Here is a 27,038-nt window from a genome sequence, read left to right on the forward strand (position 1 = left end):
AAGTGACTAGTGATACCTTTATTAAGTCAATTTATTAAAGTGGCCAGAGATTTGAGTCTGTTGGCAGCAGCCTCTCTGTTAGTGGTTGCTGTTTAGCAGTTTGATGGCCTTGAGATAGAAGTGGATTTTCAGTCTCTCTGTCCCAGCTTTGATGCACCTGTACTGACCTCACCTTCTGGATGGTAGCGGTGTAAACAGGCAGTGGCTCAGGTGGCCTTCCTGTGACATTGGGTGCTGTAGGTGTCATGGAGGGCAGGTAGTTTGCCCCCGGTGATGCGTTATGCTGACCTCACTACCATGTGGAGAGCCTTGCGGTTGAGGGCGGTGCAGTTGCTGTACCAGACGGTGATACAGCTCGACAGGATGCTCTTGATTGTGCATCTGTAAAAGTCTGTCAGGGTTTTAAGTGACAAGCCAAAAATCCTTCAGCCTTCTGAGGTTGAAGAGGCGCTGTTGCGCCTTCTTCACCACGCTGTCTGTGTGGGTGGACCATTTCAGTTTGTCCGTGATGTGGACGCCGAGGAACTTAAAACGTCCCACCTTCTCCACTATGTCCCGTCTATGTGGATAGGGGAGTGCTACCTCTGCTGTTTCCTGAAGTCCACGATCATCTCCTTTATTTAGTTGACAGTGAGTGAGAGGTTATTTTCCTGGCACTAAACTCCCAGAGCCCTCACCTCCTCCCTGTAGCCGGTCTCGTCGTTGTTGGTAATCAAGCCTACTACTGTAGTGTTGTCTGCAAACTTGATTGAGTTGGAAGCGTGCATGGCCACGCAGTCGTGGGTGAACAGGGAGTACAGGAGGGGGCTGAGACGCACCCTTGTGGGGCCCCAGTGTTCAGTATCAGCGGGGTGGAGATGTTGTTTCCTACCCTCACCACCTGGGGGTGGCCCGTCAGAAAGTCCAAGACCCAGTTACACAGGGCGGGGTCGAGACCCAGGGTCTCAAGCTTAATGACAAGTTTGGAGGGTACTATGGTGTTAAATGCTGAGCTGTAGTCAATGGACAGCATTCTTTCAAAGATATTCCTCTTGTTCAGATGGGTTAGGCCAGTGTGATGACGATTGCATCGTCAGTGGACTTATTGGGGCGGTAAGCAAATTAGAGTGGGTCTAGGGTATCATGGAATTAGAATGATTGTGGTTGACCACAATGCTCCCCTCGGACTTCCACAAAGAAATATGAGCCCGGGCAGAGAAGCGCGAGATTGAACTTCACTCAACTTTCTACAGTTTTCCCATTTAGTTAACATTATCAATGGTTCGCTCTACTGTGGAAATTGTGATCAAATCAACACATTAGCCACATTTCAATGTAATATACTGAAACAAAACAAGCTATGCAAGATATAATATGTAAAACCGTGCTAGAAATGTTCTTGGAATAGGATTCTATTGCATTGACAGGCACGACTCACTCTACACAGACCGGTCCACCATAACCAATCAGAGCTGCAGTAGGCCTATATGCAAATAGCTAGTGTCATACACGGATCTGTGCAATTCAGTTTGAACTGGACTGTGTTGAGGCGACAGTATGAGCGGTCACGAGTAGATCCGCACGGTTTGATTTCAAAGTGAGAGCTGCATGTGCACATTTATTCATATTATTTCCTAGTTAGTGAGTTATCGGCCCAATTACAGCTAATTTGTAGTCAATGGGGGAATGGTTGCTTCCAACAGGAGCACAAAATCTGAGCATTTCTAGCGATCCTTGAAAAGCGAATCAGGTATAAGGGATTTTTGGTGTCTTAAAGGGGTAGTGTTGCATTTTGAGACAGCCTTGAATAAGCTAAGTACCCAAATAGACAGAGAGTAGCATAATTTGTCTCATTCTCTGTCACAATGGTATGAGAACAATGACTTATTACGTAAAGTGGTTTTTAGCATCAATCAACATTTTCAGTCACCTTGTCTGAAAGACAAGTGGATAAACAGGTTTATGTCAAGCCCTGCATGTCTCATGGAATGTAGACATTGAACACCACACATTGGCTGCTACTGTAGGTTGAATGACAGAACAACTATTTCCATGTTAAAATGTTATGGGATGCATTTTCCTCCATTGTTTTTGATTATAGGCGACTCTGGTAGGCCTACATTATGATCAAACAGCCACAGTAGCCTACTGGGCCACTGTTAAAACCTTAAGCGGGTACAGCCTCCGTGTTCACAGTAAACGCGCACCAGAGGTTGAACAGAATTTTCAAAACTTTCAAATTGCCGCTCAGCTGAATTTTTTTTTTTTGTGAACATTGGATGACTACACACTCCAAAGCCTGTGGGTTGATAAATGGAAAGCAGATCTGAAAATAAGCTATATATACACAGTTGAAGTAGGAAGTTCACATACACTTAGGTTGGAGTCATTAAAACTAGTTTTTCAACCACTCCACAAATTTCTTGTTAACAAACTAGAGTTTTGGCAAGTTGGTTAGGACATCTACTTTGTGCATGACAAGTCATTTTTCCAACAATTGTTTACAGATAGATTATTTAACTTAATCCCAATTCCAGTGGGTCAGAAATTTACATACACTAAGTTGACTGTGCCTTTAAACAGCTTGGAAAATTCCAGAAAATTAAGTCATGGTTTTAGAAGATTCTGAAAGGCTAATTGACATAATTTGATCAATTGGAGGTGTACCTGTGAATGTATTTCAAGGCCTACCTTCAAACTCAGTGCCTCTTTGCTTGACATCATGGCAAAATCAAAAGAAATCAGCCAAGACCTCAGAAAAATTATTGTAGACCTCCACAAGTCTGGTTCATTCTTGGGAGCAATTTCCAAACGCCTGAAGGTACCACATTGGTCTGTACAAACAATAGTACGCAAGTAAAAAAATAAAAAGACTACGATTTGCAACTGCACATGGGGACAAAGATTGTACTTTTTGGAGAAATGTCCTGTGGTCTGATGAAACAAAAATAAAACTGTTTCGCCATAATGACCATCGTTGTGTTTGAAGCACAGGGGTGGCAGCATCATGTTTTGGGGGTGCTTTGCTGCAGGAGAGACTGGTGCACTTCACAAAATAGATGGCATCATGAGGCAGAACAAGTATGTGGATATATTGAAGCAACATCTCATGACAGTCAGAAAATTAAAGCTTGGTCGCAAATGGGTCTTCCAAATGGACAATGACCCCAAGCATACTTCCGAAGTTGTGGGAAATTGGCGTAAGGACAACAAAGTCAAGGTATTGGAGTGGCCATCACAAAGCCCTGACCTCAATCCTACAGACAATTTGCGGGCAAAACTGATAAAGCGTGTGTGAGCAAGGAGGCCTACAAACCTGACTCAGTTACACTAGCTCTGTCATGAGGAATGGGCCAAAATTCACCCCACTTATTGTGGGAAGCTTGTGGAAGGCTACCCAAAATGTTTGACCCAAGTTAAACAATGTAAAGGCAAGGTTACCAAATACTGGTGTATGTAAACTTCTGACCCACTGGGAATGTGATGAAAGAAATAAAATCTGAAATAAATCACTCTCACCTATTATTCTGACATTTGACATTCTTAAAATAAAGTGTTGATCCTAGCTGACATAAGACAGGGAATTATTACTAGATTAAATGTCAGGAATTGTGAAAAACTGATAAATGTATCTGGTTAAGGTGCATGTAAACTTCCGACTTATTAATATATATAAATAAGATAAATCCAAGAACTTCACAGATCATTGTAAAGGGTTTAAACACTGTTTCCCATGCTTGTTCAATGAACCATAAACAATTAATGAACATCCGCCTGTGGAAAAGACCGTTAAGACACTAACAGCTTACAGACGGTTGGCAATTAAGGTCACAGTTATTAAAACTTAGGACACTAGAGAGACCTTTCCACAGACTCTGAAAAACTCCAAAAGAAAAATCCCCAGGGTCCCTGCTCATCTGCGTGAACGTGCCTTAGGCATGCTGCAAGGAGGCATGAGGACTGCAGATGTGGCCAGGGCAATAAATTGCAATGTCCGTACTGTGAGCCGCCAAAGACAGCGTTACAGGGAGACAGGACTGACAGCTGATCGTCCTCGCAATGGCAGACCACGTGTAACAACACCTGCACTGGATCGGTACATACAAACGGCACACCTGCAGGACAGGTACAGAATGGCAACAACTGCCCGAGTTACACCAGGACGCACAATTCCTCAATCAGTGCTCAGACTGTCCGCAATATGCTGAGAGAGGCTGGACTGAGGGCTTGTAGGCCTTTTGTAAGGCAGGTCCTCACCAGACATGACCGGCAACAACGTCGCCTATGGGCACAAACCCACCGTCGCTGGGCCTGACAGGACTGGCAAAAAGTGCTCTTCACTGGCGAGTCGCGGTTGTGTCTCACCAGAGGTGATGGTTGGATTCGCGTTTATCGTCGAAGGAATGAGCGTTACACCGAGGCCTGTACTCTGGAGCGGGATCTATTTGAAGGTGGAGGGTCCGTCATGGTTAGGGGCGGTGTCTCACAGCATCATCGGACTGAGCTTGTGGTCATTACAGGCAATCTCAAAGCTGTGCGTTACAGGTTAGACATCCTCCTCCCTCATGTGGTACCCTTCCCGTTTGCTCATGCTGACATGACCCTCCAGCATGGCAATGCCACCAGCCATACTGCTCATTCTGTGCATGATTTCCTGCAAGACTGGAATGTCAGTGTTCTGCCATGGCCAGCGTAGAGACGAATCTCAATCCCATTGAGCACGTCTGGGACTGGTTGGATCAGGGGATAAGGAAACATCTCACAAGGAACTGGCAAATCTGGTGCAGTCCATGCGGAAAAGATGCCCTGCAGTACTTACTGCAGCTGGTGGCCACACCAGATACGGACCGTTACTTTTGATTTTGACCCCCCCCCCCTTTGTTCAGGGACACATTATTCAATTTCTGTTAGTCACATGTGGAACTTGTTCAGTTTATGTCTCAATTGTTAAATTTTATGTTGATAGAAATATTTACACGTTTTAAGCTTGCTGAAAATCAAACGCAGTTGACAGTGAGAGGATGTTTCTTTTTACTGAGTATAGAAGGGCCTCACTAAAGAGCTCAGTGACTTTGTCAATGTGGCACCGTCATAGGATGCCACCTTTCCAACAAGTCAGCTCGTCAAATTTCTGCCCTGCTAGAGCTGCCCCGGTCAACTCTAAGTGCTGTTATTGTAAAGGGGAAACATGTTGGAGCGGCTCAGCGTGAAGTGATAGGCCACACAGGCTCACAGAATGGGACTGCCGAATGCCGAAGCACGTAAAATCATCTGTCCTCGGTTTGAACTAGAGGTCGACCGATTATGATTTTTCAACGCCGATACCGATTATTGGAGAACCAAAAAAGCAGATACTGATTAAATAATTTAAAAAAAAATGTAATAATGACAATTACAACAATACTGAATGAACACTTATTTTAACTTAAAATAAAACATCAATAAAATCAATTTAACCTCAAATAAATAAGGAAACATATTCAATTTGTTTTAAATAATGCAAAAACAAAGTGTTGGAGAAGAACGTAAAAGTGCAATATGTGCTATGTAAGAAAGCTAACATTTCGGTTCCTTGCTCAGAACATGAGAAAGCTGGTGGTTCCTTTTAACATGAGTCTTCAATATTCCCAGGTAAGAAGTTTTAGGTTGTAGTTATTATTGGAATTATAGGACTATTTCGCTCTATACCATTTGTATTTCATTAAGCTTTGACTATTGGATGTTCTTATAGGCACTTTAGTATTGCCAGTGTAACAGTATAGCTTCCGTCCCTCTCCTCGCCCCTTCCTGGGCTCGAACCAGGAACACAATGACAACAGCAACCCTCAAAGCAGCGATACCCATGCAGAGCAAGGGAAACAACTACAGGCTCAGATAGAGTGACGTTTGAAACGCTATTAGCGAGCGCTAACTAGCTAGCCATTTCACTTCGGTTACACCAGCCTCATCTCGGGAATTGATATGCTTGAAGTCATAAACAGCGCAATACTTGACACACTACGAAGAGCTACTGGCAAAACACGCGAAAGTGCTGTTTGAATTTATGTTTACGCGCCTGCTTCTGCCTACCACCGCTCAGTCAAGATACTTGTATCTAATTTGAAAATAAATTCATTAAAAATCCTACAATGTGATTTTCTGGATTTTTTTTCTCATTTTGTCTGTCATAGTTGAAGTGTACCTATGATGAAAATTACAGGCCTGTCATCTTTTTAAGTGGGAGAACTTGCACAATTGGTGGCTGACTAAATACTTTTTTGCCCCACTGTATATAGTCACTGTAGATGGTAATTGTTACGTGTCCACTCAATTACCACCACTTTACTCTTTCATGAAACCCTTTTAAGATGGCTCGTAAAGACATGTTAAACAACTGATTGGCCTCTCTATGACCTGTCTTCACACATAGGCTCTGTCTGGAGCTGGGAGGCTGGAAAGGTCTAGTCTAGAAGGGAGGAGATGGGCCTCAGTGTACATGGGGTTAGGGTGGTTGGTGTGTAGCCTTCTTAGGTTATGTCTGAGGAATAAAGCAGAGTGCTTCAGTTTACCTGATCATGGGACAGCTTTAATAAATGTGTGAGGGGATTTCAGGTCCTCCCAGCGTAGTGCCTACAGCTGAGTCAAGTAATGAAAAGCTGCTAGACAGATGAAAGATTCATTGAGGCATTCCATCCCTATAAACGCATATTAGCCTGCAGGCATACAGCCATGGCGAGCCCAGATCAGGTTACGCACACAACTTTGTTTATGGAAGTCAGCTTGTGTCCCCATCAGACTTGACAAATTGACTAAAATCAGGGTTGGCGAGAGGTCTCACACACCTGAAGGCTTGAATGAAAGCCAACGTTCTGCTTTCTTAGGATAGTGTTTGCCCAGCGGTGGGCCAGGCGGTGGACTGTGGCCAATCATTACCTGGTCATGAACGATTGAACTCGGCAATGGTTTGTTAATCTGAAAGGCCAAAAGAACACTTGAAAAGCTTTAGGTATTAAAAAAAATAAAAATGCATTTTCAAAAACAGTCAATCAAAAATCTGCATTTTAAACCATTCATTGGTTTAAAATTACCTGGGTTCCATATTGTAAGGCAACAATGGTTTTGCGCTTCAAGAGGGACATGTATAACTAGTTTATCACACAAAATAAATGAATGCAAAACAATAGCTTTGTTTTCATTAGATGACAACAGAAGCACAAGTTACCGCAAGGCTATTTGGCTAGCAGCAACACAGAAGTAAATGAGCAGCGTTTCATTACTAGACTATATCATGAAAGACAAAAGTATTTTTTGCAAAGACTATGCATGGCCATGATGTTTACCATAGAAAGAAGGTAACCAGCTACATTTCCCAATGATGTTAATTATTATTTTTATTTAACTAGCAAGTTGGTTAAGAACATCTTATTTACTGTGAAGGCCTACCAAAAGGCCTCCTGCGGGGACAGGGATTAAAAATATAGGACAACACACACACTACATAAAGGAAGACCTAAGACAACATAGAATGGCAGCAGCACGAAACAGCGTAAACATTATTGGGCACAGACAAAAGCACAAAGCACAAGAAGTTAGACCACAATACATTACACAAAGAAACCACAACTGTCAGTAAGAGTGTCCATGATTGAGTCTTTGAATGAAGAGATTGAAATAAAACCGTCCAGTTTGAGTGTTTGTTGCAGCTCGTTCCAGTCGCTAGCTGCAGCGAACTGAAACGACGAGCGACCCAGGGATGTGTGCGCTTTGGGGACCTTTAACAGATTGTGACTAGCAGAACGGGTGTTGCATGTGGAGGATGAGAGCTGCAGTAGATATCTCAGATAGGGGGGAGTGAGGCCTAAGAGGGTTTTATAAATAAGCAACGGTCTTGCGAGAGGTATACAGAGATGACCAGTTTACATAAGAGTATAGAGTGCAATGATGTGTCATATAAAAGGAGCATAGGTGGCAAATCTGATGGCCGAATGGTAAAGAACATCTAGCCGCTCGAAAGCACCTTTACCTACTGATCTATAAATTACCACTGCGTAATCTAGCATTGGTAGGATGGTCATCTGAATCAGGGTTAGTTTGCCAGCTGGGGTGAAAGAGGAGCGATTACGATAGAGGAAACTAAGTCTAGATTTATCTTTAGCCTGCAGCTTTGATATGTGCTGAGAGAAGGACACCAGTACCAGCTAGCCATACTCCCAAGTACTTGTATGAGGTCACTACCTCAAGCTCTAAACCCTCAGGAGGTAGTAATCACACCGGTGGGGAGAGGGCATTCTTCTTACCAATCCACATGACCTTTGTTTTGTAGGAGTTCAGAACAAGGTTAAGGGCAGAGAAAGCTTGTTGGACATTAAGAAAGCTTTGTTGTAGAGTGTTTAGCACATTCCGGGGAGGGGCAGCTGAGTATAAAATACTGTATAATCGGCATATAAATGGATGAGAGAGCTTCCTACTGCCTGAGCTATGTTCTTGATGTAAATTGAGAAGAGCGTGGGGCCTATGATCAAGCCTTGGGGTACTCCCTTGACAGGCAGTGGCTGAGACAGCAGATGTTCTGAAATTATACACTGCACTCTTCAAGAGGGGTAGTTAGCAAACCAGGCTAAAGACCCCTCAGCCACCAATACTCCTTAGCCGGCTCACAAGATTTGAAAGTTCTACCGTATCAAAAGCTTCAATAAAAATAGCACAACATTTCGTAGAATCAAGGGCAATGGTGACATTATTGAGGACCTTGAGGTTGCAGTGACATCCATAACCTGAGTGGAAACCAGATTGCATACCAGAGAAAATACTATAGACATCAAGAAAGCCAGTCAGTTGATTCTTGACAAGTTCTAACACTTTTGATAAATAGGGCAACATAGAAATAGACCTGTAACAGTTAGGATCCGCTTGATCTTCCCCTTTAACTTCTTAAGGTATAAGGGGCAGTATTTTCACTTTTGGATAAATAGCGTGCCCAATTTCAACTTCCTGCTACTCATGCCAAGAATACAAGATATGCATAGTATTCGTAGATTTGGATAGAAAACACTCTGAAGTTTCTAAAACTGTTTGAATCAAGTCTGTGAGTATAACAGAACTTATGTAGCAGGCAAAACCCTGAGGACCAACCATTCAGAATTTCATTTTATTTTTTTTGTAGGTCTCTGTTCAGTGAGTTCTCATTGGGAAACGATATTTCTTAGGCACTTGTTTGTTTTCAGTTCCTATTGCTTCCACTGGGATGTTACCAGTCTTTGGAATTTGGTTGAGGTTATTCCTTTGTGCAATGAAGTACGGCCATTCTGGAAAAGGGTAACGCTGTTGAGAGTTGGCCAAGACTTGAAAAGTTGCGTTAGTAAGTTTACAGGTAACTTGTGAAATATTTTGTAGTGACTGCGCAAATTGGAAGCTGTTTTTTTCTGGATCAAACGCGCCAAATAAATGGACATTTTGGATATATATGGACGGAATTAATCGAACAAAAGGACCATTTGTGATGTTTATGGGACATATTGGAGTGCCAACAAAAGAAGCTTGTCAAAGGTAAGGCATGTTTTATATTTTATTTCTGCGTTTTGTGTAGCGCCTGCAGGGTTGAAATATGCTACTCTTTGTTTACTGCTGTGCCATCATCAGATAATAGCTTCTTATGCTTTTGCCGAAAATACTTTTTGAAACCTGACATGTTGGCTGGACTCACGAGTGTAGCTTTAATTTGCTATCTTGTATGTGTGATTTAATGAAAGTTTGAATTGTATAGTATTTTATTTGAATCTGGCGCTCTGCATTTTCCTTGACAATTGGCCAAGTGGGACATTTGCTTTCCCAGAGTGGTTAACTTGTTATGGCCGCAATCCCGATATCGGGATCGATATGACAACTACCAGTGAAAATAGAGGGCGCCAAATTCAAACCACAGAAATCTCATAATTACAATTCCTAAAACATACATGTGTCTTATATTATTTTAAAGCTATTCTCGTTGTTAAGCCCACCAAAGTGTGCGATTATGTTAGGTCTCCACCAAACCACAATAAGCACAGCCATTTTCCAGCAAAATATAGCATTCACAAAAAGCAAAAATTAATCACTAACCTTGAATTATCTTTATCAGATGACTCATATGACTTCATGTTACACACTACATGCATGTTTTGTTTGATAAAGTTCATATTTATATAAAAAAAATCTGAGTTTACATTGGCACGTTAGATTCACTAGTTCCAAAAACAAATGATTTTGCATAGCCACATCATTTCAACAGAAATACTCATCATAAATGTAGATGATAATACAAGTTATACACATGGAATTATAGATATACCTCTCCATAATGCAACCGCTGTGTCAGATTTAAAAAAAATGTTAACGGAAAAAGCAACCCATGCAATAATCTGAGACGGCGCTCAGAACAGTACATGAACATGATAAATGTTTCCTTACCTTTGATGAACTTCATCAGAATGCAGTCCTAGAAATCCCAGGTCCACAATAAATGCTTGATTTGTTTGAAAATGTCCGTTATTTATGTCCAATTAGCTACTTTGATTAGCGCGTTTGGTAAACAATTCCAAAGACACAAAGCGTGTCCACTATAACGTGACGAAATGTCCAAAAGTTCCGTAACAGTCAGTAGAAACATGTCAAACGATGTACTAAATCAATCTTTAGAATGTTGTTTACATATATCTTGAATAACGTTCCAACCGGAGAATTAGAATTACTTGAGAGGTGGAACGCAAGTCCTTCCCCTGTGAACACACCTGGTAAAAGCATCGTCCACTCATGGCTGTGATGACCATTTCCTGTGTCAATCAACCCCCCTTCACATTAGAGTCATCAGACAAAGTTCTATTGACTGCTGACATCTAGTGGAAGGCATAGGAAGTGAAAACTCATCCATATCTGGCTGTAATTTCAATGAGACCAGGAAAAAAAAAAACAGGAAGTGGAATTTCAGGTTTTTGCCTGCTATATGAGCTCAGTTATACTCACAGACATAATTCAAATAGTTTTAGAAACTTCAGAGTGTTTTCTATCCAATACTAATAATAATATGCAAATATTAGCAACTATGACTGAGGAGCAGGCCGTTTGATATGGTCACCTTTCATCCAAGCTACTCAATACTGCCCCTGCAGCTATAAGAAGTTAAATAAAGGCTGCACTGTGGCTGCCTTCCAAGCAATTGGAACCTCCCCGGAGAGGAGAGACAGGTTAAAAAGGTCAGAGGGGCAGCAACCTTAAAGAAGAAACAGTCTAAACTATCTGACCCAATGTGAGGATCACCGACCACCAGAACAAATAAAAACAGGGGTCTAAACCATCTGACCCAGATGTTTTTTTGGGGTCAAGTTTAAGGAGCTCCTCTAACACAGACTCAGTGACTGCCTGCATGGAGAAACTTTGTAACGGGGCAGGCGAAAAAGAGGGAGGAGCATTGGGGCTAGTCACATTAGAAATAGTGGGAGGTGAGGAAATGTTGGATGGACAAGGAGGCATGGCTGAGTCAAATAGGAATCCTGACTTAATGAAGTGGTGATTCAAGAGCTCAGCCATGTGCTTCTTGTAAGTAACAACCACATCAACGTTAAGGGACATGGGCAGCTGTGAGGAGGTTTTATTCTCCTGGTCTTTAACCATACTCCAGAACTTGTTGAGGTTAGACCCACAGACAGAGAACTGTTAATTAGGGATGTGCCCTCTTTTTTAAATTTTCATCTAAAAATGACATACCCAAATCTAACTGCCTGTAGCAAGGATATGCATATTCTTGATACCATTTGAAAGGAAACGTGTAAGTTTATGGAAATGTGAAATTATTGTAGGAGAATTTAACAAATTACATCTGGTAAAAGATAATACAAAGGAAAAAAACATGTTTTTGTACCATCATCTTTGAAATGCAAGAGTAAGGCCACAATGTATTATTCTAGCCCAGGCGCAATTTAGATTTTAGCCACTAGATGGCAGTGTATGTGCACAGTTTTAGACTGATCCAATTAACCATTGCGATCCTGTAGAGGCTAACCACCTCTGGCTGGCTTTGTATTCATGTTACCTGATGAAATTGGTTATAACCTTTTTCGTCAAGACAGATCTTCCAAAGGTGCAGGAGTGACATTCTTTACCAAGGACACCTTCAGTGCTCGGTTGTCTCTACCAAGTCTATCCCCAAACAATTTTATTTGCTGGTTTTAAGTATTCAACTTTCAAATAACACTTTGTTGACTGTTCCTGGGTGCTATCGTTCTCCATCAGCACCGGCCTGTAACCTACCTGCCCCAAACTCTCTCCTGGCCCCTTACACTAAGTCTGAATTTGTCCTGCTAGGTGACCTAAACTGGGACATGCTTAAACCACCTGACCGAGTCCTAAAGCAATGGGACTACCTAAATCTCTCAGATTATCACCAATCCCACAAGGTATGACTCCAAACACTCAGAAAAGGATACTCTCCTCGACGGTATCCTCCCAAATAATCCAGATAGGCTTTAGTCTGGTGTTTTCTGTAATGACCATAGTGATCACTGTTTAACAGCCCGTGTTCATAATGGCTGCTCAGTGAAACGACATGTCCTGATTTGTCATACACTTGCTAAAAAAACTTTAATGAGTAAGCCTTCCTTCATGACCTGGCCTCTGTAGATTGGTATTGAATCAGCTTGATACTCCTCTGTCGAAGGGGTGGTTGGACCTTTTTTGATATTTTCAGTGGTATTGTTAACTTGATGACAACGATCCCGTTCACGGGATGGGAGTTACATCTGACACGAATTAGCATAACGCAACGGACATAAATATTACTAGAAAATATTCCTATTCATGAAAATCACAAGTGAAATATATTGAAACACAGCTTAGCCTTTTGTTAAATCACCCTGTCATCTCAGATTTTCAAAATATGCTTTACAGCCAAAGCAAGACAAGCATTTGTGTAAGTTTATCGATAACCTAGCATAGCATTATGTCCAGCTAGCAGCAGGTAACTTGGTCACGAAAATCAGAAAAGCAATCAAATTAAATCGTTTACCTTTGATGAGCTTTGGATGTTTTCACTCACGAGACTCCCAGTTAGATAGCAAATGTTCCTTTTTTCTAAAAATATTATTTTTGTAGGCGAAATAGCTCCGTTTGTTCTTCACGTTTGGCTGAGAAATCGACCGGAAATTGCAGTCACGACAAGGGCGAAAAATACCCAAAATTAGCTCCATAATATCGACAGAAACATGGCAAACATTGTTTATAATCAATCCTCAATGTGTTTTTCAAATATCTATAATAATATATCCACCGGGACAAATGGTTTTTCAGTAGGAGCGAGAGGAAAAATGCTACCTCTGTATTTTACGCAAGAATCACTCTGAGAGCCATCGGGTGACCACTTGCGCAATGTAGCCACTTACGGGTATTCTTCAACATAAAGGCGTAAAACTACGTCACAATGCTGTAGACACCTTGGGGAATACGTAGAAAAAGTAATCTGGTTGATAGCCCATTCACTGCTCAATAGGGATGCATTGGAACGCAGAGCATTCAAAACATGAGTCACTTCCGGATTGGATTTTTCTCTGGCTTTCGCCTACAATATCAGTTTTGTTATACTCGCAGACAATATTTTTACAGTTTTGGAAACGTTAGAGTGTTTTCTATCCTAAGCTGTCAATTATATGCATATTCTAGCATCTTGTCCTGACGAAATATCCCGTTTATTTTGGGAACGTTATTTTCCAAAAATGAAAATATTGCCCTCTAGTCACAACAGGTTTTAACAAACACCCCCATAAAGAAAATTAGAATCTAAAAACAGGTTCAGCTGCTGGTTCGACCATGATATTGCAGAGCTACTCCATCTAAAGAATTGCATTTGGTGACGCATACTCAGGCTGACTGGCTCTAGTTCAGGCAAATGAGAAATAAGTGCACTCCGGTTATCCGGATTGCCAAAGTTAGTTTAGAATAGGATGTGAGGCCAAGAGTCCGTGTAACCAAAAGAGAGTCAGAGTCCCAAGTGTGCGAGCAAACAGTCTGTCCCACGGTTGGGTAAACAAGCAAGTTCATAGTCAAAAGTATGCAGGCAAATAAAGTAAAAGAAAAAAAATCTGACTTGGGGCTAGCTCACCCCAACAGTGCTTGTGTGCTGGAGGCAAGCAAACACTCAGGAGAGAGATGGGAGTGTGGGTGGGGGTGCTTGTACCAGACAGGGGGAGACAGGCCAGGGCAGATGGTATACAGATCTCCAGATAGAATCCAAGCAGAAGTGCAGCAGGCAACAGGAGTAGGTGGGAGAACCTTTTTTCAGGAGGCAGATTCCTTGTAGAAAATCCCAGCTAGCTAGCTAACTTAGCAAACCTATGTCCAACGATTTTTATTCCTTGTGGAAAAGGAGATCGTTAGCTAGCTCTCTTCAGTTTTGGCGAATGGTCCTTTACGACGTCCAAACAAAGTTGTCCTGTGGCTGTTGTATTTTGGAGATTGCGAGGAGGATATCATCTGATGTGATCAAAGCAACAATATTGTTTCTTATTGAGGTAATTTACAATTGAAGTGCCCTGGCTGCATATCAGTTCAAAATATAGATGAATCCAGGGATACTGTATTGTAATAACCTCTGCACAGATGGAAGGGGCTTTAAAGGCCTTTGCATTTGTGTGGGGGAGGCTGTGAAACTCTCCTGACATTGTTAGGCTCAAGGTGTGAAGTGACACCTCTCACTTCACACCTTAGTGCTAATTGATCTGATCTGTCCTTAACTTAACATTCAGTCCTTATAAAGTAAAATATATCATTAAAATTTATTTTTCTTCTTGGCTTTAAAAAGTAGTTGCAGACTAAACATTACTCACTCAGTTCCAGGTTGGATGTTGTTTTCAGGTTTATTGTGCTTCTTTTGCTAGTCCTTGGTTTGTCAGAGCATTTGCTGTATAAGAATATTTGGTCGTAAGAATCCTTCCAGGTCATTTTGTCCAAAATCAGGTTGTAGGTTTGGAGTTTTGATTTGGAGTGAATTATGTTGTGGAGAGTCATATCCTGTATCTGTCCTTGTGTCCTATCTAACTCTAAATACATATTTTTGTAAAAACATGCTGAAAATGTGGAAGCCCATCTGCTCGTGATCTCTCTCAGTCCATAGGCGTGACATGAATCTACCAAAACGACCATCTAAAAGTAACTATTGCCTCTTCCTCTCTGCAATCAGAGCGCCGTCTGTCGATTAGGGTTGCAAAGGGTCAGAATGTTAAGCACTGGAATTTTGCTTAAATTCAACAAAAAAAAGTTCTTATAAACAGTGAACCTTTTTTTGTGGGATACACAAGGGATAATTTGGTTAAACTATCACCAATTCAATGAAATTTCAACTCTCTGCATGCACAGTGTATTCTTCCATCACATGTACAGCTGATTCTCAAGATCTTGCACACTAATGAGCCCATACTACTACACTGTCTGAGCCAAGGACATGCTTTCTGATAGGTTTTGATTACAATACTGAGTGGGGTGAATATATTTTACATAAAACACATTTTTTGTTAACTAGTAAATAGTAGCCTACAGCAAAGTGAACTTGTTAACAATTTCTGCTAGTTAGTTTTTGCTCCCATGTGGGTTTTAGCTTGCTTGAGCCTGCTAACTGAGGTGTTAATTCACCTGTTTCCATACATGTTTCATTTTAAAACATTTATCTTACAAAATGAGTTTTATCTAACTGCTTAAGTATTTATCTGTACATGGAATTGTATTTGTTGTTTTTTTAAACTAATTTTCCCCTAATCTTTACAGGAAAATGCCATGGTCACCATCTGATGTGTGGAGACATTTCACTGCAGCTAATGAAGAAGGAAAAGTTGTGTACATTTGCAAATACTGTGCCAAATCATATGTGAAGAATGCAACAAAGATGCAGAATCATCTGGCCAAATGCATAAAGTTCCCTCCAATGCTCACAACACGCGACCTCTGACTAAAATCCCTCTACTTCTATGAGGTGAAAATGCTGAATCAGACACCTTATCGATAGCAACAGCTCATGGTCCTCGTGGAATCAGAAGTTTTTTTGACTCAATGGAGGAACATAGTCAGAGAAATGCTGATGAATGTCTTGCTCGAGCTGTGTATGCAACCGGTTCACCTCTGATGCTCACAGGCAATGCGTATTGGAAGAGATTTCTCAATGTTCTTCGCCTAGCATACACCCCTCCAGCCAGACACGCTTTATCTAATCAGTTGCTGGATGCAGAGTTCAACAGAGTTCAAGTGAAAGTCAAGCAAATCATAGAGAAAGCAGACTGTATTGCAATCATCTCTGATGTGTGGTCAAATGTTTGTGGGCAAGGAACAATTAACTTAATCATATCTACCCCTCAACCAGTATTCTACAAAAGCACAAGGGACAACAGACACAACGGTCTCTACATTGCAGATGAGCTGAAGGCAGTTATCAATGACCTTGGACCACAGAATGTGTTTGCACTGGTGACAGACAATGCTGCGAACATGAAGATTGCTTGGTCTAAAGTGGAGGAGTCCTACCCTCACATCACACCCATTGGCTGTGCTGCTCATTAATTGAATCTGCTCCTCAACGACATCATGGCACTGAAAACAATGGATACACTCTACAAGAGAGCCAAGGAAATGGTTAGGTATGTGAAGGGTCATCAAGTTATAGCAGCAATCTACCTCACCAAGCAAAGTGAGAGAAGAATAAGAGCACCACATTTAAGCTGCCCAGCAACGCCTGTTGGGGTGGTGTTGTCATGTTTGACAGTCTCCTGGAGGGGAAGGAGTATCTCCAAGAAATGGCCAAATCAGTCTGCCGATATGGACAGCCCCATCAAGAGGATCCTCCTGGATGATGTATTTTGTGGTAAGCAGCCCAAAACCTATAGCAGTAGCCATTGCACGGATTGTGGGAGACAATGCCATCCTGTCTGATGTTCAGACTCTGCTTGCAGATGTAAGAGAAGAAATCCGTACTGCCCTGCCCACTTCACCGTTGCTCCATGCAGAGGAAACTGCAGTTCTGAAATACATCAAAAAGCATGAAGACTTCTGCCTGAAGCCCATACACGCCGCAGCGTACATGTTGGACCCCAAGCATGCTGGCAAGAGCATCCTGTCTGGTGCAGAGATCAACAAGCCGGTGTCATCACTGCCATGTCTCGCTACCTTGGCCTGGATGAGGACAAGGTTCTTGGCAGTCTGGCGAAATACACTTCCAAGCAAGAGCTTTGGGATGGAGATGCAATATGGCAGTCGTGTCAACATATCTCATCAGCCACCTGGTGCAAGGGACTTTGTGGATCTGAGGCTCTTTCCCCTATTGCCTCCATCATCCTCCAAATCCCACCAACATCAGCCACCTTAGAGCGCAACTAGTCCTTGTTGGGGAGCACACGCACAAAAAAACGCAACAGTCTGACCAATACAAGGGTTTAAAAATGGGTGGCCATCTGGGCAAATTAGGCTTTTTGAGCCTGACAACAAGCCACCACTAGGTTGAAAAGTGACAGTGAAGATAAGGCCTCAGACTGATGTTCAAGAGGTGGACATTGAGGAGGTCCAGGGAGAAGACATGGAAGCCTGAGAGGAAGATAACCAAAGCTTTAGTTTCTAGACTATTATTTTACAGATGCATGTTGAAAACGTTTTTGGGAAATGCGATGGATCATTGGGGATCACTCAATATTCCCTTTAGTTGTTCAGTGAAATCAGCCCATGTGAAGAGTCTACTCCTTTAAAAGTTCAATCCATAACTAAATTGTTTTTTTATATATTTGAAGGATTTAATCATTTGCAATAATGTCTACCTATGATAAGGTCAAATGTTTATGTTTTTGTCTCCATATGATATGGTAAAAATATCTAATGCAAAAAACTTCTACATTTAAAATGGTATATTAATTTGCATATATTCCCGTCAATTCCCACGGTAAGTTTCCACCTCTGAATATTCCCCAAAATGTGCAACCCTATCGCTGATCGAATGCCTGTTCATGAATGCGGGAATTGAATTGGTCTAAAGACAAAAGCAAAGATCTCTCATCTGAGTGGAAGTACACAATTAGCCAGAAGCTGAGCTGAAATTACAATAAGAAGCATTTTAGATCTGAGTTTACAAAACGCAGCAAGAGCTTTCTGCGTTCTTTTCTTTTTATGCGTGAAAAATTCAGAATTCTGTATTACAGCGACCCCTGTTATACAGATAAACAGTGCACATTCAACACTGATATGCGCAACAATGACTGAGTGATAGTTGCATTGATATTAGGCAACTCGTGGGGAATGTTCATATGAGATGACAACGTGCTCTTCACCAAACCAAACATTTATCCATTCTCTACAGAACTTTTGGTAGGCCGTCATGGTAAATAAGAATGTGTTCTTATTAACCGACTTGCCTAGTTAAATAAAAAAATAACGACGATAAAGGTTTGAGATGGAAAGTTAGAGGGAGCATAAATGAAAGCGAAAAGGCAAGAATATATCGAGAGTCAAAGCAACAAAAACATTTACGAGCAGTTTGATTTGGTTATATGCTTTAGGTCTGAATCCTGGGGAGATAGTGGAGATATGCCTCACTAAGTCAGTCACATGCCACTGTCAACATCATCTCTGAAGAATGGAGGGGGCTGAGGAGAGAAGGAGGAATGGGAGAGAGGGTGGGTGCATAGAGGGCTGAAGGGGGACTGGATGGGTAGAAACCGGTTGTACTTCACACAGAAGATAAGAAAAGCCTCTCAAGAATCTGACCCATTTTACATTCAAACAAGCATTGAGCTCAGGAGCACAATGAGCATGTGCAGGATTGTCTCTCTGCACTGAGAGACAGGGGAGGTGCCTGGCCTGTGTCAGCAGTATCTCCTCAGGCTGTGTTGTCAGTGTGTGTGTTGTGTGGGGTCTGTGCTGGTTCTGACAGGCTGAAAGCGAGTCAACATAAATATACATGTACTGAATGGGGTTAACCTCTGCTGTGCGTCTTGTCCTTTTCCCTGGAAAAGCAGACAGACCATCTGAGCCTGTGCCATCGCTGGGCCTTTGGCTTGGCCAGAATCACCCTTTGCTACAGCTACTAAGCTAAAGCAGAATGCACTACAGAGTTACGGAAGATGCAGAGTCAAAAAATAAACTCTAGGGGGAAATGAAAGTGTTATTGACTGTATTTAGGTTTTCTATTTAACTAAGGCCCGAAGCCAGGTCAACACCTAATAAATAAATAACGCTTTTAGAAGAAATCAATATATTCATGCTAATGGCAGCCCAGCCTCTTAAAGGGGAAACATCCGTGGCTGTGACTCAGGAGACTGAATCAGCAAGGAAATCACTCTGGCTGTGGGCCACGAGAACAAAGTCTACTGGAATGCAAAGACAAACCAGTCACCGGTGTTGTGTGGTCGCGTGGACCTAAGGAACAGGACTGGGTCCAGTAGGCATGAAACGATTTAGAAACAGATCAACAAGAACAAAGATTGTCATATTCCATTTCAAAAAGCTTTGCTGCTTTTGCACTAATGATTGGAAGTCCCATAGGGCGGCGCGCAACTGGCCCAGCGTCATCCGGGTTTGGCCGGGGTAGGCCATCAAGGTAAAAAAAAATAACATGTTGTTAAATGACTAGCCTAGTTAAATAAAAGGTTACACACACACACACACACACACACGGACCACCCCAAAAAAATTCAGGAAGGGGTAGGTCCATCCTGAAAGAAAATATATTTTCAGCTCTGTAACATTATATTCTATTGGCAACGGGATAGATCTCAGAGGAAATGCCAGCAACTCATGACTAAGGAGATAGGCCTTATCATAAATACAAAGGGAGATTGCAATAGCGTAAGCAGCAAATGTCAGGAGAATTATTCTGTTTCCCCTATAGTCATTTAGCAGTGGAAGGCCGCAGCTGCTAAATCGTTGCCGCTACTCCAAGAAATATGATGCAAAAATGTTTTAGAATACATTTTTTTTATTTTTTATAATTTGAGATGGTAAAACGTTGTCAGTGTAAACTTAATCTGGATGTAAAGTATGAAGAAAAGATAAAGGAGCTGTATTTTTTTTAAAATAAGATCGTCTTTGAGAACTAACAATCACCAATGAAAACTAGACAGTGGGGGACCCATTGATTTTGTTAGAATGTTTGAGTCACAGATAGCATAAGAACACGACATGATGGCAAAATGTGTAGAATTTCATGAAATCTGCTTTAAATCCGCAAAATTCTGTCTCCGTAACCAAGAGGACATTCAAATCTTTGGTCAGAGACCATGCATGCAATTGGCCACGCCCACGCCCCATGCTAATTTTGCAAAGGCTGCTGAATTTTTTTTAGAAGGGAAACATTGTTATTGGACTGTCCATTTCCCTTTTAAGAATGAGCTATACGATTACAATGGACCACTCTATCCATCAACAGATCCTTACTTTGATGGATGTAATTTATATGGAGTCTACAGCTCGCATTAAAAGCGATACCAATATGTAAAATTTTAGCTGCCTTTAGCATTCTAGTACGGTTAAATAGTTGACACACACACATAGACGCAGCGGTCTAAGGCACTGCATCTCAGTGCAAGAGGCGTCACTACTGTCCCTGGTTCAAATCCAGGCTGTATCACATCTGGCGTGATTGGAAGTCCAATAGGGCGGCACACAACTGGCCCAGCGTCATCCGGGTTTGGCCGGGGTAGACCATCAAGGTAAAAAAAATGATGTTGTTAAATGACTAGCCTAGTTAAATAAAAGGTTACACACACACACAGTGAAAATTTGCTGGCATTTACGCATGTCCCCATTACCAGTTTAACAATCAAAACCTATTTATTTCACTTACTTGCTGTTTCGTTGTTCAGTCGTTTCATTCTCAACCACGATTTCTATGGAACACCGTTTGGGTCGTTGCATGTCAAAAAAGATACACGTCAACTAAGCTTGTTGACCAATCAGGACTCCACATCACAAAATAATTTAACAAATTCATTAATTTTTTACGTAGTTATTAGACACTGATTACACTCACTCGTATTTCATATGTCACAACGATTCATTGATACGTACAGTTGAAGATGGAGGTTTGCATACACTTAGGTTGAAGTCATTAAAACTCGTTTTCAACCACACCACACATTTTTTATTAAGAACAAAATCTTATTTTACAATGACGGCCTACCCCGGCCAAAAACGGACGACACTGGGCCAATTATGATTGTCCCTATCACGGACAGATGTGATACAGCCTGGATTTGAACCAGGGACTGTTGTGATGCCTCTTGCACTAAGATGCAGTGCCTTATACCGCTGCGCCACCTGGGAGCAACTAGTTACTACTGTTTAGCTACCTTGCAACTACTTAGCATGTTAGCCAACCCTTCCCCCTAACCATTTTAGTTAACCCTACCCCTAAACTTAACTCCAAGCTAACATTAGCCAGCTAGCTAACATCAGCGGTAGCCACCTAACCAAGTCACAAATTGGAATTCATAACATACTGTACTTTTTTCACATATTGCACAAATTCCAATTTGTAACATATTTAAAGAGGCTGCGAATTTTTGCAGCTTTTTGTTAAAAATCACGCAACATTTCAACGTCCTGCTACTCATGCCAGGAATATAGTATATGCATATGATTAGTATGTGTGGATAGAAAACACTCAAGTTTATAAAACTGGTTAAATCATGTCTGTGACTATAACAGAACGTGTTTAGCAGAAAAATCCCAAGGAAAACTGTTCACAAAAAGGGAAAATAGATAGGGCCCTGTTTACAATGCCTACAGCTTCCACACGATGTCGCCAGTACTGTCAATTGATTTTAAATTAATCCTTGGTAAAATGAGGAATAGGCACTTCCTGTCGTCGAGCACACCAGAGGAAGTTATGAAAGAGAGAATGTGGACCATGATTTCAAAACGTGCTGCTATTGAATACAGATCGCCCCGTGATCAATTTGATCGATTATTAACGTTTACTAATACCTAAAGTTGGATTACAAAAGTAGTTTGAAGTGTTTTGTCAAAGTTTATAGGTAACTTTTTTTATTTTTAAAAATGACGGTGCGTTTTGGAACGGTGCTTTTTCATGGATCAGACGGGCTTCATAAATGGACATTTTGGGTATACATGGGCGGATTTAATCGAAAAAAAGACCCAATTGTGATGTTTATGGGACATATAGGAGTGCCAACAAAGAAGCTCGTCAAAGGTAATGAACGTTTTATATTTTATTTCTGCGTTTTGTGTAGTGCCGGCTACGCTAATTATTTTGTTTACATCCCCTTTGGGTATTTCGGGGGTTGCATGCTATCAGATAATAGCTTCTCATGCTTTCGCCGAAAAGCATTTTAAAAATCTGACATGCTGGCTAGATTCACAACGAGTGTAGCTTTAATTGAGTACCTTGCATGTGTTTTAATGAAAGTTTGAGTTGTATCGAGTACTATTAGTTGTCACTCTGAAATTTCCGCTGATGTTGATCCCTGTACAGGGACAGCAGCCGTAAGAAGATATCACATGAAATGGATGAGGAACATCCACAAATTAATACATACCATACGAAACTCAACATACATTATCATATGAATGATTTACGTACAGAATAATACAAAATGCCCTGAGACCAGGTTGAGATGAGACTAGTATATTCTTCTCACAGATTTTGTAGGTTATGAGTGACTCAACAGGTTTTGTATGGGTCTGATTAGGGATCAACCGGGAACCTGTAAAGAGCCAATTTTGTAATCACTGGGCTTATCAGTGGTGCGCTTTCATATCAGTATTCATGGAGGGAAATGAGGATGCAAGTTTAAGCTACATAGATAGTATTGAGATGTAGTCCAGTCTTACCTGCAGCTCGCACCATGCCACTTCCACTGTGGTCTCTGTGTCCAGGCCCTTGTAGACCGTCTTGAAGGAACCACGTCCAATCTCAATGTCAAACTTGAGGAAACGCCCATCCGGTGACGTTCCCACCGCTTTCGTCTCGGCTTCCTCAATGTCATCTTGCACCTTCTTCTCCGCCTCTCTCAGTTCAGCCTCTACCCGTGCTTTCTCCTTCTCTTCCTTATCTGCTTCCCTCCCCTCTCCTTCTTCACTCTCTCCACTCTCCTTCACCTCACTCTCAGGTTCAGGTTCTGTTGTTTGGCTCAGAGGTTGGGCAGCTAGACTGTTTGCTTGCTGAGACACCACTGCTTCCCCATCACAGATATCCTGTAGTACAGCAGCCTTCCGCTCTACAGACACTACATCCACCTTCAATCCACCTTCACACTCAGCCAACTCCTCCCTCACAGTCACACGGGGTGCAGGTCTTGGGGTGGGCAGTGCACCAGAGTGCCGGGGCGCGACATCTCGCACGCGGGGTACCAGAGGTGCAAGGACAGGGATTTTACTCGGTAAGGGGAGGTCAAGGGCTGTGGCGTTGGAGTCGCTGATGACGCTGCGACGGAAGAATGTTCGATGTTCTGCAGCGCAACGGTCACGCTCCATGGTGTGGTGGCGCCGCCTCACCTCCGCTGCCATCCGTTCACCAACAAGCGAGTCCGAGCCAGACCCGTTGTTTGCGTTACCACTCTTGGGAAGGGGAGTCAGGAACTTAACCATCTTGTTGTTGGGCTTTTCCGACATCCCACCACCCCCAACGATAGTGAGCGGATATGATTCAACAGAGAAAAGAAAACTCAAACTTCCTCCATAAAGGCTTAGGAAAGAAATGGAAATCTATGTGGTCAGACTGACCAATTAAAACAGGAGCTTGTTTTGCAAACCTCCCTCTCCTATTCCTACCCGTGTGACTGCTGCTTAAATACAGTTAGTAGGTATACAGGGCTCAGAGTCTGGGTGGAGGGTGTTCTTTTGTAAATAGAAAAGAAGAGAACACTGTCACAGAACAGGGAGCGCTGCCAACACACGAGACCCTTTAGATCCACTTTAGATCCACCATCCATCCTGCAAGACACAGGGTACAGCTGCAATCCAGCATAAGGAGCCACCAGAGGGGAGGGGGAAAGAGCTAGTAGACTCAGCTCCAGGCACCAAGCCTCACTGTGCAGGCAACGACAGGCCACACACTCCCAGCTGAGATCCAGTGTCACTGCAGGTGGAAAGAAACAGGGACAGACGGGATCAGTATAGCAATGAAATTTAGGGGGAAAGGGGCAAACTGGTTTAACTGTGAGTGGGGGCTTGGTCAACAAATCTGGAATTCCTGACTTAACAGATAAAATTTCATCACTGACTGCAAAGAGAGGTTGGAGAAGAGTGTCTGATTAAAATCGTTTTTAAGAAGCAGTACAAACTAGAGTGAATTTTCAGTATTTATATATAAACAAAAGTGTCCCTGTCATGGTGGTCAAGTGCAGACAGTTATCTCATGCTTTACAATACACAGCAAAACAAGTATACTACTAAAAAACTAAATATCATAACACAGGGAACATACACATAATACTACAATAGCTTCACTAGCTTGTGGTGCAGTCAAGCTATTACAAATATTGCCCATTTATTCCAGCTGGCTGATAAATTCTGTGTGCTACGGCAAACAGTGCCTACAACCGACCATAACTTGTCGATACTTCATCAATTCCCGATTTGGAAGACAGGCGGTCTTCTAAACGTCAATGTCTAGTTGCAGGGGGTTCTTTTGAATTGAGAAAATGCTCTGTTATTAAACTGTTTCTATTTTTCGCACCATTAAGTAATCCAACAACGTGTATTCTGCCTTCTTGTCTATTTTAAATCTCTCACTGATTGGGACAAGTGGGTGTCCATCCCAAAGTGCTGCATATCATGATGACACTCACCTGTCTCGATAAATGAAAGAAGATTTCAAATAGAAAAGACAGATTAAATCAAATAAATTAAGTTATAACAGAGCATCTTCTAAATTCAATTATAAACTGGGTGGCTCGAGCCCTGACAGCCGTGGTACAACAGGTATGACAAAACATGTATTTTGACTGCTCTAATTACGTTGGTAACCAGTTTATAATAGCAATAATGCACATCGGGGTTTGTGGTATATGGCCAACATACCACGGCTCAGGACTGTAACCAGGACGCGTTGCGTTGTGCCTAATAACATCCCTTAGCCTTGGTATATTGGCCATATACCACAGAGCCTCGTGCTTTATTGCTTAAACAAACCCTCTGCAACTAGACTTTGGCTGTCTTCCCAACGCCAAGTTAAGGTTGGTTGAAAATTTGCTGTGTTCGGCCAAACAGTACCTACACTGTAACTGCTAACGGAGAAACACATTAGCCCATTACAATCTGCTAGCTAGGTGTAGTCTGAATCAGTATCTGGGCAAAGAGGAGATGATTAATATGATGAGTCTCCTCTCTAGCCCAGTTAGCTACCATTAATTTTCTTATTAGACAGCTGCGCAAGTGTTGAGTCAAAATACGTTCCTTTGTCACCAAGTATGGAGTTTCGATGAGCAACTATAGTCATCTACTGTTTTCACGCCCGGTGTGTACTTCCAAAATGGTCTTAAAACATAAGCAGATAAAAAATTGTATTGTCAGGAAAGAATATGTATATTTTTACCAAGTGTGCACGTGCTTCCACCTCTTCAGTACTTCCAATAAAATCACTAATAATCTGAATAATTAGTGACTAATTACCGTAGCAGTACAGTATCCCGAAAGATCATTGATTTTATCACCTACAACAGTAGTAATGCCCTATCAACCGGTTACTTCACACATGCTACACGGAATGCAATAATATTTCATGTAAACATTAAGTAGTTAAGATTACTGTAAAACGTCACCTATATTAATGAATGTGGATTTGGCGCAGACAAATTTTTATTCAGACATTTTTCGGAAGTATCTACGGTGCGTGACAGCAGTAAATTACAATAGTTAACGTTACACAAATAAACTCCACGCGTGGGGAGTAACTAACGTATTTTGACAATATAACGCTTGCAGAGCGGTCGAAAGGAAAACGAATGGTAGCTAACTGGGCTAGAGATGAGACCGGTCATATTCATCGTCTCTGCTTGGATTAATTTCGGAGTTTTTGCAGAGAAAATCACGTGTTACATTTGAGCACAGCCATAGCCGACACTTGACTGGCGACTGACTGTAGATAACAAGGCTTTTAGTTTACCACAACGGCCTTAGCTACGAGAAACAATATTATAGAACATGAAGCTGACGTTAACTAGCCATTAGCTAGTTATGTCATCAATCAATGTAAACTAGTTGACATTGAAAACAGTAAACAACATTTCACACTAACATAGTTAATATATTTAAAACTGAAGAATATATATGTCTGGACAAACGTTAGCGTTAACTTGCTCACAGGCATCATCGTTCCATGTTGGATTGCGCATTTAGCTAGCGATCTAGCTAACGTTAGTGATAGCTACACTCTTATGCCTGATGATGGCGGCAAGCCAGCAGCTTGGTAGCTATCTAGCTAACGTTAGTGATAGCTATACTCTCCTGCTTGATGGCGGCTAGTTAGCAACTAGCTAACTACCCCAGCGTAACTAGTAAAATAGCAATTGAATAACGTCGTTTGTCAAAACACATAATCGAGAAATCGAAACAATAACACAAATCAATACAAAGACAAAAACGAACATTACATTTTCCCCTTGACCGTTTTAAATCTGTCTGATAAACGTTAGCTTTGGCTAGCTGGAGCGAGGGTTCTTTGTTAACGTTATCTCCGCATAGAACATCGAATGAAAGTTCCGCGTTGCCATAACTGCGATTCACTCCCCACCATAGTAGGCTACAACTCATATAAATACGTTGATTTGTGGTGTCATTTACCGTCGTGTGGTCAAGTTTCCATCCATAAGTAGTCTTCAAGCTGTGAGAACTCTAACACGTTTACCAAAGCAAAGGAGCCGGTTGGAATTACTGAGGTATAATAATTACTGTCGGAACGTTCCCAGACTGGCAGCGTTCATTCTACAGATGAGGCGGGTCTTTCTCTCGTGCTAGCGGGGGACTAGAACCGCCTCCTTCCCACTAACGACCGCAGTTTGCTAGCTTCAAACCAGGCACTCCCCCAAATTCATTCGGCTACTAGCGGCAAGATAGCTACTGCTACGTTG

The 27,038-nt window shown here is 41.9% G+C and overlaps 1 protein-coding gene across 1 annotated transcript in view; it reads right to left on the bottom strand.

Moving 5' to 3' along the window:
• Window positions 1–26,960, bottom strand: part of LOC139373182 (serine/threonine-protein kinase WNK1-like) — a 64,087-nt gene extending 37,127 nt beyond the window's left edge. The window contains exons 1-2 of the mRNA XM_071113359.1: window positions 26,752–26,960; window positions 22,801–24,046 (exon numbers count right to left, since the gene is read on the bottom strand). Of these exons, the coding sequence (XP_070969460.1) occupies window positions 22,801–23,580 (780 nt within the window). The 5' untranslated portion in view covers window positions 23,581–24,046; window positions 26,752–26,960. The remainder of the gene's footprint in view (window positions 1–22,800; window positions 24,047–26,751) is intronic.
• Window positions 26,961–27,038: the final 78 nt, after the last annotated feature.

The sequence above is a fragment of the Oncorhynchus clarkii genome, chromosome 2, assembly GCF_045791955.1.
Source record: "Oncorhynchus clarkii lewisi isolate Uvic-CL-2024 chromosome 2, UVic_Ocla_1.0, whole genome shotgun sequence".
Classification (NCBI taxonomy): domain Eukaryota; kingdom Metazoa; phylum Chordata; class Actinopteri; order Salmoniformes; family Salmonidae; genus Oncorhynchus; species Oncorhynchus clarkii.